The sequence below is a fragment of the Copidosoma floridanum genome, unplaced genomic scaffold (genome assembly GCF_036245765.1).
Source record: "Copidosoma floridanum isolate Cflo_tuat_1 unplaced genomic scaffold, Cflo_Japanese_pri ptg000021l, whole genome shotgun sequence".
NCBI lineage: Eukaryota > Metazoa > Arthropoda > Insecta > Hymenoptera > Encyrtidae > Copidosoma > Copidosoma floridanum.
The window spans coordinates 3,958,355-3,972,717 of record NW_028321898.1 but is presented as its reverse complement, the minus strand read 5'-3'; the positions used below and the strand labels follow the sequence as shown (position 1 = coordinate 3,972,717).

General features: G+C 37.1%; 1 protein-coding gene across 6 annotated transcripts in view; it reads right to left on the bottom strand.

Annotated features, from left to right (window-relative positions):
• Positions 1-14,363, bottom strand: part of PIP4K (phosphatidylinositol 5-phosphate 4-kinase) — a 541,345-nt gene that overhangs the window by 268,296 nt on the left and 258,686 nt on the right. For all 6 annotated transcript variants that reach the window (XM_089594386.1, XM_089594383.1, XM_023390965.2 and 3 more), the window contains exon 3: positions 633-743. In XM_089594386.1, the coding sequence (XP_089450512.1) occupies positions 633-743 (111 nt within the window). The remainder of the gene's footprint in view (positions 1-632; positions 744-14,363) is intronic.

The following is a 14,363-nucleotide window of genomic DNA, read 5'->3' as shown; positions in this document are numbered from 1 at the left end:
AACATTATTCTACACTTATATCGATTTCGAAAGGATATAACAATACAGAAATGCAATTATAACATCAATTACTATTTTTACATTAAAGTAAGAGACTTTTATATTGAGTTAGAGTAAAGCCATGGTACGAGAAGAACGCACACTACGTTAATGTTTACTCATTATTGACCCTTCCTCTCCACATGAAATATTATGACAAGCAATCACTGTGAGTTAACATCGTATTCGTAGTGAACGTTGTTTCTGATGAGAGTCAGGATAGTTTATTGAAACAACCGAAATGTTGACTTTTGTTTCAATAAAGAATTTAGATAGAACAACCATTTGACGGCTTTTTTAATTTTGTTCACTGTCATTCGACGCATTCTACAATAAAATATTAATTATTTATCTTTTCTATTTATCCAAGCAGTAACCTTTTGTATTCTCCAGTTTTTAGTATTTTCTTTATAATCCACGCGTATAGAATAAGTAAATAATAACCATTCCATAATTTACGTTTATCCTTTTTGAGTGTCAGTAAAATAAGTTACGAAACATTTTTAATTTTAATGATAAAAGTCTAATCTTACAAAATAATACAATGGCCTAACTAATAAATCCGAACAATATAATGCAACGAAGCCATTTACCTTGTCATAGATTCTTTGTAATCCAAATCGTCAATTCCGAATCTCTCCCTTAAATTTCTAAAAACCAAAGGACAGTACTCTTTTATCTTGAAATGAGAAGGCATATTTTCCCTGAAAAAAAAAAATTATTAGATAATTATAATACTTGGCTGATATACAGTTAAATTAAATATTCTTTTGTTGCTCGAGTGCTAGACGAAATAAAAATAAAATACAAGGATCTTTTTTAAAAAACATGCACACTCTTACGATTATGCACGTATCTGCATTCTATTTAATTCATGTGAAAAAGAGACTCATCGTTCGTCAAAATATCTAAGAGTATAGGATACGTAACTAATTTGCAAATATCTAATATTCTAATTCAACCTATTAACTTAAACTTTGATAAACTTTTAACTTTTTCAATATCTATTACTTTCAGTTTGTACTTTATGTTATATGCAAGAGACAAAAAAGCTCTGCTTAAAAAAATTAAAAAAAGAGTGAAAGAGACGGATTCCACTATGCACAGCTAGATGGTTTTACTCGCTGGAAAGAAAAAGAGGTATAACCACCAGAAAAAGGTACAGCCGCAAGTACAGGAATTGAGAAAGAAGCCGAAAAAAGTATTTCTACAACCCCGAATGCTGTAAAAACGTGCATACAGCTGTCGCTATTCGACTACAGTCACCTACATAGAAAGGACAACTTTTTCCAAAGAGAGGGGGTTGATACAAAGTTATCGTAATCTAAGCTCATCGTAGTCTGTATGTTGAAGTTTAAAATGATACTTTTGGCAAAATTTTAGTTCTGTATTAAAATTTAACAATTCTAATTTTATTGCAAATTATTTAAAGCTATATATTGCAAACATGCAATTCATATCATAACTGTTTTATAACCATTTTGTCTAGAAATTTATGCCAGACAAAATGTACGACTTCTTGCCTTGAAATTGTATGAATTTAGTTTTTTAATTCTCTATACCCCACATTTTTTGGCAAACAAGAGATTATCTGATACATAAGACTTTCCCCGCATAAAAGAGTGTGCTCTGCTTTATTTGATGCAACAAAAATGAATGCCTGTAAGAGCATTTTTTAACATTGCTGTATCTGAGCTAAGAAATTCTAAGAAAATTCTTGAATAATTCTAGAAAATGTCACTTAAGAATTAAATAACCTGTGCATAAACTAGGTTAACAGTTTTATTAAGATTATTCGCCAAAAGGCAAGAACTGCGACTTTCAACAGGGTTGGGGTAAAAGTAGTAAGGATCGCCTGCGTAGCCAAATTTACATCGTGTACTATACGTAGAAACAGGAATTTATCATAAAACACGTGGCTTATGCTTTGATATTGAAGAAAGCGGTACTAATAAAATAGGTAAAGTTAATGGTGGAGTTTTTAACACTAAAATCACCATGTAGAGCGCGGGAAATTGGTGGCGTCATGCTAGATAAAATCGCATTTAATTTTTTTTGTACAACTATGTTCGTTACATCCTACGTAATAAAATTGTTTATTTTTAGAAGTATGCAGTTTTTTTTATTTTTAGAGTTCCACAAGAATACTAAAAATTTTATTTTTCATATTTTATTACAACACACAAACATGAATTGTACGATTTCTTTTACAGATTTTATGAGAGAATAAGTCACAAAATTAAGTAGCTAGATTATTATCAAGATGATTTAACGTCTACGCCTGTACGAGTTATACCTTTATACAAGAACTTACTATTTGTGCCTTAGGGTCACGTAAATATATATACGTATAAGCTAGTACGAGCACAATCACTAAAATTCCGTGAGCATGAACATTAAAAAGAATTTTTCCAATTAATTTTTCGACATTTTCTTTCATAGAGGCTGTAAAGATGGCTTACAGGTTATGTTTGTGTACTTTTACTGATTTGTTTGAACAAATTGTAACAAGATTGCAAGGTGGCAACAGGATAATTCTTATTCTGAAGTGCCCGACCAACACAAGTATAAAAAAAAATTGAATGCAAATTCATCAAACACGACATCTTCAATTTAGTCTAGGCTAATGCTATTAATTGAAAATATTAGTTCGTAAAAAATGGAAGCGAGTACATCGGTGGATAAGACAAAAATATAAATAGTATTAATAGTACTAATAGTTTTCTTTTGTGGTAGAAAAAGAAATGCATTAACGCACACTGCAGGGACTACGGTAGTCTCGAGCTTAGTGAAATTTTTATATTAGACCCCTACTACCTACTTTACCTCCCCTTCTCCACATGCCACATAGTTTTAGTTTCACCACCAAAACCACGGTTGCATTACTTCAGGGTGGAGCCACAAACGAGATCATAGTATCTCACAGTATGAGCAAGCAAGCTTACCACTAACTGCTAGAGGTGCTAATTCTATCTAGTCCTAAAAATGATTTGGGGTTCCCGAGAACTGGCACCCATGTCTAGCTCTCCTTTGTAGGCTGCAATCTTTGCACGCACCACTATATACTTTATAATTTCCCTAGTTGACGAGTAAATATAGTTAGCGCAGAGTAAGTCCACTGAGTCCGCATTAGCCTACGATCTTCTTAGAAGTCTTGCCTCTTAACTTGACTTAAAAAAAAAAATATTCCTTATGATATTTATATGTTAAGAGTAATAAAAATTGCTCATCTAGACGGAAGACCATAAAAAGCACTTAAATTACAAGTCTGACTCCGTGTTCCCATGCATTTTTTCTCTTAAATCTAATAGTATAATAGATTAACCATCATAATGACTGGAAAGGTGTGTGAGTAAAAATTCGTAAAAAAATATGACAATCATTGATGTACCGATAGTAATTATCATAACCGTACAAAATATTCAAACTGTGGTTTAAAGAATACGTATTTCTATGTACTTTTTTCACCTTTATTTAATAGTATTAGTTTTAACTACGGCATCGGCTAAAAAGATATATGAATGAAATCTCGCAAAAAAATGTGTTAATAAGCGATATACCGACAATATTTAATATAAAATCTATAAAAATCAATACAGCATTTCTGAACTACGTTTTTCATGTATTTTTTTGCTGAATCCTGAGTAAGGTTTTTCATATTTATTAACAATTAAATGTTATTAACTTAATATTATAATAATGTTCAATTAATGCACAATATATAATTAATAGAAAACTAATACAAAATCACACTTTGTTACGTTTGCATTAGGCTTTGACTAACTTTTATCAATAGTTTATCGAAAGGAAGCATTATTATTTACAATTTAGCATTTTAAGTAGTAGCTCTCAATCTTAATGCAGCTGTTAAAAATTCACATGAATGTGAGAAACTTAAATGGCAAATATTGATGAAAACAAATAATAAAGGTGCCGTAATCATCTGACATCTAACTTCAGAGTAAAATACGATTAAAAATTTGAGGAAAAACTTCTAGTCCAAGTACTGAAAGTCTACTAAAAACAGTATTGAAATTTTAATATACGCCCAGTACCTATTTTGTCGATACAATTTAAAATATCATTCAAAAAAGCAAGAGGAGTTTTAATTTTTTATTGCAAAGGGCTTCTGACATACTTTGTTCAATTCTCGTAAAGAAATTAAAATACGTGTCAAAAAAATAAGAAAAATATTTAAAAAGTCAAAAAATTTTAAAATATATTTGTTTTAAGCAAGAAATAAAATGAAAATGGCCCAGTAAAAATAGTAACTCAAATTAAAACTGTGTTAAAAAAGTATTTCATGTTTAAGTCTTTTTTAACATGGCATTGGAAATTTTTTTTTTGTATTTCCGCTTGTGTTTTAAAGTGCAGGAAAGTAATATTCTGTAGTAAAGCACAATTAGATATAAAAAAAAGTTATCGTCCATGTATGTATATATATTTTTTATAGTGCTCTACGTCCGGTTCCTTTAATAAGGGCACTACTATGGGCACTTAGCACTTGGGAGAAGGAAGGGAAGAGGGATGGGAGGCCTCCCATTACTGGGAGGGAGGTAGGGGGAATAAGGCAATGTTTGCTGCGAGTAGGTCACCCAAACCCTCCTTGAGGAGCATTGGGTGGTGAAAAAGCACATGTGAAAAATCACAAAGGTACTTGCCCGAAAAGTCGCACTGGCCGGGAATCGAACCACGGTCTCCCGCGTGACAATCCACGACCTAGCCGACCGAGCCACCGCGCGCTCTCATATAAATATATCTTCCTATATTATATAGTGATTTTAGAAGGTCATTCCATATAACCCCCCACCACCCACCTTCGCCACACCTCGGCTTCTCCTAAATCCCCCCATTAGCCCCCTTCTAAATAATGTCAAATCCTACCAAATTTTACGTAATTTTTATTAAGTTAAACTATTAGTTAACCCCCCTCAATCCTCTTTAGACCCTCGCTCAATTTAAATAACCTTCAGCCACCCTCTAAATAAGGTAAAATTCTATTAGTTTTAATTATATTTTTACTGGGTTGAATTTTAATTTAGCCTACCTTTCACCCCCTGATAATTTTATAACGCAATAACTGGATAACCCTATAAGCCTCCCTTACAATTCTAGAGAACTCCCTTCAGCCTTCCATCAGTAGTATCTCTAAATAAAATAAAATTATATTAGTAAACATGTCACTTTTAATTTTATTACTTTTTGCACCCCCACTTTCTGCTCTCCTTTTTAAGAAAACTTCTCAGCCTTCTCACAATTCCTATACAGCCAGCTTTCACTACTTCTTAGATCCACGTTATTATTTTTTATTTGAATTTAATAATTATTTAAGCTGAATGATTTGTGAGCACATTTCCATATTGACAGTTTTTACTTATTTTTAGTGGGTTGAATTGTTGTTTAGTTTCTTTCCGGCCCCTCTTCAGTAGTAGCTAGAATTAACATCACCCAGGCCGAGCAATACCCTAATATAATTTTCCAAATAAAATCGAGTATATTTACTTTATTTCATAAACAGCCACTTGAGTTACATAATGGAGGCGACACAACACAGAAGCAACGGCCCAGCATCGTGGCTTGCTGCAATCTTTATGCTACGTTACAGTTGGCACTTAATGAATGTTTACACTCACTCACAATAGGGGACTCGGGTAGATTCGAATAGTTATTAGGGACAGGTAATGAGGAACGACTGCTTTACTACTCTACAACACATAGCACCAACACTACGTACAGTCACCTACCAAGATATCTCTAGTGACAATCTCCTCGATTCTCTCGACGATGCTCGACGACGCAGGGGGCATCGAGAAACCTGGGTGGACGTGCAAGAACTTCGGTGCTAGCCTCGCAGCGAGCTAAAGTGCCTCCCTTGTCTCACCATGCAGACGCACTGTATGCTATCGGGCCCTCTACCCATTATCAGCTAACACAGCACTACACATTGGCCACCAATACTATGATTGCTTCCAGGACACCGACAAACTAGCAGCTATTGTTTACGGATCAACTCTCTCAACATCGTAAACACACACACACACACACACACACACACACACACACACACACACACACATCTCCAGCATACGAGTAGGTAGCATGGAAGGGGAGTCAGACTGAGCTCTATAAGTAGATACGCTATGGCGATTCTAGTCTAGGTGGGCTCGAGTCGCCAGGCGATTTCGGCCCACTCCCTCTCCGCGGCGTGGTCCCTACTGCAGCCAGGAGCGAGCAGGAGCTGTAGCTTCCTCGCATTCCTTGTGCGTGCGCTGCTTGAGGTTGCGTGCCCCACCTGCAGTGCTACTTGAGTTTGCGCGCGCTGTTTGAGTTTATGCGCAATGTGCATTAGCACCGGTAGAGCCACGTGCGCCAGCTGGTGATGAGCAACGCAGTTTGAGTTTGCGCACGATGCAATGTGCATAAGTCGTCTGCAGCGCTTGATGTGCACACTGTTTGAATGAGCAAAATCGTGTGCAGCTTGTGCACGTGGTAGTTACGAGGTGTGATCAAAAAGTAATGTGACTTTTCATTTTTATAAAAAAATTATTTATTCATTCATCTAAAACTATGTTATCCCCTTCAAAATAATCCCCCTCAGATACAATGCACTTGTGCCAACGCAAAGTTTCTAGTCGTCAAAATACTTCTAAAATGCTATTTTGGGTATTGTTTTGAGCTCCTCCAGCAATGTATCCTTAATCTCCTCAATAGTGGCAAATCTTAATCCTTTCATGGGCTTTTTCAATTTTGGGAAGAGGAAAAAGTCGCTGGGGGCCAAGTCTGGTGAATATAGTGGCTAAGCATTACGGAAGTATTGGCCAAAAAACTACTAACTAATAACGACTTGGGCGCAGGTGCATTATCATGGTGTTCGCGTATACACGTCTTATACCCAAAACATCCGTCAAAATTGATTGGCATGAGCCAAACGATATGTCAACATCATCAGCTATTTCTCTAATCGTGATTCGACGATCTTTTAGCACTATTTCTTTCACTTTCTAAACATTTTCGTCGGTGATTGACGTGCTGGGTCGCCCAGACCGAGGTTCATCATTAACATTTTCTCGGCCCTCTTGGAATAAATTATACCACTTATAAGCGTTTTTTTGCTTATAGTTGACTTACCGTAGGCCACTGTCAACATTTCAAGAGTTTTTGAGAACTTAATACCATTTCTTACACAAAAATTAATACAAACTCTTTGCTCCATTATTTTCAACAAAAAGAAGTCGCCCAGTACGCAAACACGAGTCTAACCTTTAAGTCTTTCACATAAAAACAACACATGCTATATAGTCAAAACTATGAACATATGATTGTGACTAGTGTACCAACATAATAAAAAAAAAAAATTTAACTTAGAGTGTAAAGAGCGCGCGCAATTCAAAAAGTCACCTTACTTTTTGATCACACCTCGTTTATGCATACAAAAACTTTTTTGTGTTAGCGAGCGCGTTGCATGATAATGTAGGATGTGGAGTGGTAGGAAAATAATTGTTAAACATTTTTTGTTTCATTTTTAAAATCAGTTTATATTAAATAACAAATGTACATGATTTACAAAACGATTTTGTTGAACATGTTGTTCTTAAAGTACGTAAAAATTTGGCAGAAAAAATGTATCAGTATTATTTATATTATGTGCTTCGCTTAACCAACCACATCGTCGCTGGTCACCCATGTAGGCTGTTGTTTTTGTCGTTTAAGGCTTATATGCTGCATAATATTAATCGCTGTCTTGCTTTTATGACTTAATTGATATGCTAGTCAGAAACCATTGTTTTAATAAATGTGCTTTATGTAGGGCACAAAATAGTTTTTTCTTTTCAAAATGGTTTTGTTCGTGTGTAAGGCATACTGGAGAAGAGACCTTGTCTTCAATATCTTTGAAAGTACGATTCATTTGGGACAGATCGTGAACTTTACGCGTCAGGATTGAACTTATGAATTTAGCTTCATCACTTCCGTAAGTATAAATTCTTTTTAGATACTTGGCAATAGTTATTAGACGATACTTTAAGTTATTTAAAGTAACATCACCCTTAAACTATTCAATTCCATGGACTTCTACCGTCTGGTGATTATTATGATTTTTTGTATCCGACGGTAAATCATTGAAATTGCAAGGTGGCTTGATTATCCAAAGACTAACAATGTTTCCTTGCAAGGAAACCATTAAAAAATTCTTTCGGTATGAAGTATCTGTCAGCATTATAAAAGCCGTGGATACTAATGATGAAATCTGTGATGTGTTTGATGAGTATTTTGAAATTGTGAATATTAAAGTTAAAAATTATTTTTCCTAATCTATTCTTTATTTGACAAGGCTTTCTTTTTTACCGCTGCTATTACTACTTGTGTCACATGGGTAAAACTGAGTGAATAAAAAGATACAACCTGTATTTATAACTTTTGTTTATCAGAGCTAGTGACATTTGCCCACCCACAGCGCTGCGTAAGATTGCGCAATATCTCTCCATGAGCAAGTATAAGATGTAGTTTTCCTTCTCTCCGAGTGCCTGAGCCATTAAGTATCCCGATCTTTTGAGTGTGAATCGATGTCAATTGAGTATAACTCTTTACCTTAATAAGTCTAAAATAGATTTTCACTGTATATGTTTTATTTACGTGCGTGTTACACTTTTAAAACCTATGGCTATATGCACTTGGTCATAAAATGCAGGTAGCAAGTTTGTCGGACCTTGGATATAGTATAATAAATTTTAAGACCTAAGTATAATCTTTAAAATGCTATTATATTTATAATATTTCTTTAGTTAAACAGGATATATTTTACAATTTATTCACAATATTGAAATTTAAGTCATTCTAATTTCAACATGCCACATACTCTTTTTTTTTTCATTTCATTTTGAACTTTTTCCTCAGCCCTTTTTACTTTCAATAAATTCTTCACTTCAACTATTTCTGGAGATGATTCGATTTTCGGCTGCGGAGAGATGTATATGACTACAACTTCTGGTGAAGAGGACAAATCGATAATTTGTGACGCCTGTGCTGACTGGAGTGATGTGCTTAAGTCCAGAGGTACTCTTTGTGGTGAAATACTCCCAATTTCTGTTTCAAGCGAGTAAAAACTCTCAGTGTACAAAAGAGTTGAAGAGACCGGTGATTCACCGCCTGAGGAACATGAATCCTCATAATCTATTAAACAAAAAGTAAAAAAAATAAAAGAAAAAATAAAAAGAAGAGACGTTTAAGAAGACTAGAGAAAATAATTAAAAGTAATTAAACTCACTTTCAAATTTAACATTTTCTTAATTGGCAATGTTAGTTTCGGTTTCGGCAGGCTGTAAAACTACCGACAGATCAAGTGGAGCTGTTTGCTCCGTAATATGTTTTGATGCAGTTGCTGCTCAAAGAGCATCAAAAGTCTCCGTGTACGAAAGAGTTGGTGAGAAAATCGGTGACTCTCGAACTACATCGATGTCACCGACTGAAGAACACGGTCTTGAAATTTAAGATTTTTAAAATAATCGACATAGTGTCAAACAAAAAAAGATTTTTTTTTAAATAATGTTTAAAAGAAGAAATAAGAAGAAGAAACATTTAAAAAAGAATGGAGAAAATAATTGAAAGTAATTAAACTCACCTTCGAATATGAAATTTTTAACGTTGTCAATATTAGTAGTAGTTTCTGCCGACTGTAGTATAACCGACACATCTAGAGGAGCTATCTGCTCCACAACGCATTCTGCTCGAAGAGCGTCAAAATTCTCCGTGAATGGAGAGATCGGTGATTCCTGAACTTCAATAAATTTTTATAATATGAAGTTTGATAATAATGAAAATAAATAAATAAAAATGAAAAACGATTGAAGAAAAAAAGAACTTACCGATAACTGCAGAGTTTTAATCATAAGTTAATAAAAGTATTGATTCCATCCAAAAACCGTCGTCTATCTGTTGTTCAGGAAATATTTCATCTAAGATATTAATAACACTAGGCGGCATCTTGTTTAAAAAATTTCAGAACTTCAAATCCTCTTCAAGTTCAATCTTACTTCTCTTATAAACTGGTCGCATTCTAGCAATTGCAATAATATTAATCAATTATATGGTTCAAAGTACTATTTCTGAATGATCGGCATCAAAGTGCTACTCAGCTTTTCTTAATTTTAGAGCATTGACTCCGATCCAATTAGAGAACAGCTCCGTTAGAAAAGGATGCAAGTGCAATACCAAAACAGCAGTTAGAAAAAGATACAAGTGCAACGCCCGCCTCCGCAGTCCCCTCCCTTTAAAAATGTGCAAAGCATACGAAACTATGTTTTGTACCTATGGTATGCGCAAAAACCTTCTCCCTTGGTCTCATGCATACAGGTGATTTTTTGCATGTATGAATTTTCCTTCTAAGATAGGTTTTCAAATTTCCAAATAGCCAATTAGAAATAACTTACGCCCTCCTTCACCCTTTTGCACATATTTTCATACACTTTCCGGAGGATTAAAGAGCTGCTCTTGACCTTAATTTCAAATCGTAGCTAGTGAATCACGCAAGCAGCTTGCAACTTGCGGAGTATTCACACGACTAGGAATCATCCTTCAATAAAATAAGGTACTTTTATGACATAAATTATTTAGCTTTTCTTTTTCTCACTCTCATCAGTTTTTTTATTTTTTATATCTTATCAACTACTTTAGCCGCAGGAATGATTGGCAAAAGTTCTATTTGAACTCTCTCCACAGCGATGATGTTAAAAGTTCTTTGGATTTTTTTTTTATCTTTTTCATTAAAATAACACTTTTACCGCAGAAATAATGGTAAATATCTGTTCTAATTCTCTCCGCAGCAATTATGTTGCAAGTTTTTAATTTTCTCTCTCTTAATTAAAATTCAAAAAATCTTTTATTAAAAATAATGTAGGTTTTTATGCACGTAATGTTTTTTTTACAGCACAAAAAAATGGTTCAAAAAACATCAACTGGTGACATCCGAAGGTACAACGGACGACTTTTTCGGCGTGTGATCGATTCTTTCGCAAGGGAATATGAAGGAAAAGAGCAGGCGATTGTAGACTGTGTAGACGCTGCGAGTCATAAGATACCCACAGAGAATCCCTTAGCAGATGCTGTGGAAGCTGTTTATCATGATCAAGATGCTGCTGCTATGAATTCTCTTGGAGATATTGCCCAAGAAGCAGTTCCCACAGTAGATTTTTTTTTTAAGAAGAAAAACGTAAGAAAAAAAATCGTTATTTTATATTGAATCTTAATATTTTGTAATATTTTCTTAACAAATATTTTGTTTCTTTTTTCTTAAAAGAAAACACCGTTACAGAATCTAAAGCTGCATAGGTAGAGGAAGTATTAGCTGTTAAAACGCCCTTAAGAGCTTTATCATCATCGGTTTCGTGATAGATGGAGCAAAAGTGGAGTTTTGAAACCACAACTAATAAAAAAAGAAGAAAAAAGAGAAGAAGAAAACATCCCGCATACACTAAATACTGATACCAGAGGTCTAAGACCTAGATGATATTGGAGAGAAAGATGAGGTAAAAGAGGCTTTCGCTAAGACTTTTGAACTTAAAAGCCAGGAGCCAAAAGTAGCTCTCTTAAAATCAAAAGTCAAAGGACAGAGGCTGGCGTTGATAACGGTACACGAAACAACTGCTAGACAGGCAGGAGAGAAAGGCAGGTTACGAGTCGGCTTCGTAAGCTGCCGAATCCAAAGAAGAATTGAAGTAACAAAATGTTACAAATGCCTGGGATATGGACAGGTCTCCGGCAACTGTAAAGAAGAAAACAGATCCAAGCTTTGCTTCCGGTGTAGAAGCTCAAACCACCGAAAAAAGGAGTGTCCAGGCCCCGAGTCCCTGAGAATCAGCACCTTGTCTAGCGCTTCATAGTAGGCCGCCTACTTAGCCTGCACCATTATAAGCTTAATGCTTTCCCTTGCTGATAGGTAAAAAGTATCTAGCGCAGCGTAGGTTCCCATAAGCCTGTCTTTCAACTCACGGCCATTTTGCCTTGTTTTGATCCTGCTTGGGCCTTATCCCTGGCCTCTTTTAGGGCTCTTCTAAATAAAGGGCAGCTCCAACTGCCTGCTTCGTGCTTGTTGTCCGTTGTTGGGCAAAGGAAGCACCGTGCTGGGCCTAGACACTCCTTTTTTCGGTGGTTTGAGCTTCTACACCAGAAGCAAAGCTTGGATCTGTTTTCGTTCTTACGGTGGCCTGATACGTGTCCATATCCCAGGCATTTGTAACATCTTGTTACTTCAATTATTCTTCGTATTCGGCAGCTTACGAAGCCAACTCGTAACGTGCCTTCCTCTTCTACTTGTCTGGCAGTAGCTTTGTCCACCTTTATCAACGCCAGCCTCTGTCCTCTGGCATTTGGCTTTAAGAGAGCTACTTCTGGCTCCTGGCTCTGAAGTCCAAATAACGAAAGCCTCTTTGATCTCATCTTCCTCTACGATAGCATCCAGATCTCGGCCCTCTAATGTCACTTTTTTGTTGCTCATTTTGACCGTACCCTGTCCGGCTATCGACTTCTCAATTTGCTGTGAGAATGCAGTAGCATTCTCTACACCTTTGGCCTTAATAAGAATCTCTCTTTTTTTTGTAGTGACAACACTTTGGAATACCACATTAGCCATATCAGGGTCAAACTTCGCCTTCATCGTCCTCAGCACCTTTGCAAAGGTCTGCCCTTCGGCCATCTTCACTACTACTGTTGTTGTCGTATCCACTTTTTTCTTCTGGCTTGTTTTTTCATTCGGGAAAATTTCTTCTTGTTTGCCACTGCCTGTTTTCTTTTTCTTTGGAGGCATGGTTTGCTGGCGTTTCTCAGGGCTGTCCAATGGGCTCTTGTTTCTTTTACTTCGTTCTATTTCCTTTAGGGCAGTGTTCAGGGTTCTTTTCTGTACATGCCGTCGGAAATTATCTCGCCTTTGTTCCCTCCACTGCAGGGATTCAAATGACGACTTCAAAGCGTTGGTATACACATCTTCTGCAGTAAGACAGCCTTTTCTCAGCACCTCTGCTTCTTGAAGATGCTTAAGCGCCACTTTGAGCCCATTTTTAACAGCGTTAACTGTGTTGCCGTACTTATCGTTAATCATTTGTAGCGTCTCTATAATATCTTCCGTTGCTGATTGGACTTTATCAGCAACTTGCTGTCGCTTTACTCTGAGCCTAGCGGCACTTTTCTCTAAAGAGGCAAGCTCCTCCCGGGTCTGGTTGCTAAATACCAACACGTTGCTGTCCTCGGTGTCGTTAGTGCCTATACTCGACAGGCTTCCTCTTCGTTCTTTGTCTGTAAGAAAAGGCCATGGAACATTTAACAGTCCCTGTTGACCATGAGACACGTCTTTGTGCCACCCCCCCCCCCCAAAAAAATTTCGTGGAGCCTGCGACGGTCACCCGGGATTTCACCGGATTGGAACTGCCGGCGGATTCCTTCAGAGAGGTTACCGCCTGGGGTACTAGTTTTGCATCGACGTTTTTCATTTTAGCATCTTTTTTTGCGTCGTGCTGATCCGCGAAGGCCAGTACTACCCTTTTTTTCTAGAAATAAGTATTTGGAAAGGGTTAAAACCAGGGCAGCAGCCCTCTCTGTTACCAGAGAGAACCACTACTTGCTCGGGCCGGCCGGGAGTCGCCACTCTCCCTCAGTCCCACCCGCGGAGACTGCACTGACGTTGAGTAACAAGTGTAATTATGGTGTTCGTGTGTTATTTATGTATATGTTGGTGCACAACAGTCATCCCAGCGAGACGAGCGGCAGGTGTACAGTCCCACGACTGCGCAGACAACCCAACAAAACGGGCTGGCGTAAGGCACTAAGGTGCCGCCATATAGCCTTAGTGGTAGTAAGCCTAGATGAGTCGGCCCACCACGTCTTTTTTGTTTATGAGGCGTACAGCCATATCAGATGTGGTTACCCAGACTTACCTGGGCCTCATCATCCGGCTTCACCCGCCGCCAGGCCTCCAACACAAACCCGGAAAAGGACCCACCACACGCAACCCAGAACAATCCGTAAGTGTCCCTGTGTTTGTTTAGTGAGAGTGTGTGATGCATGTATCTGAGAAGAATGTTTTAACCGCCACTTATATCTATACACGACGGGTGCTAGTTTTTGTTGGCCCGCATCAAGCAATGGAGTGCCATCCACAGAAGCAGCAAAAAGCGAAGAACAAGGAGCACAATCAGAGCCGGCCCATGCATCCACACCGATGGAGACATGGGGCACTAGTCCCCCATCCACATCGCCGCAGATACACACGCCAACGCCACACACGCCTCCTGATCCACGCCCCCAACCACCACCACAGAGAGCCACCCCAGCTGCCCATC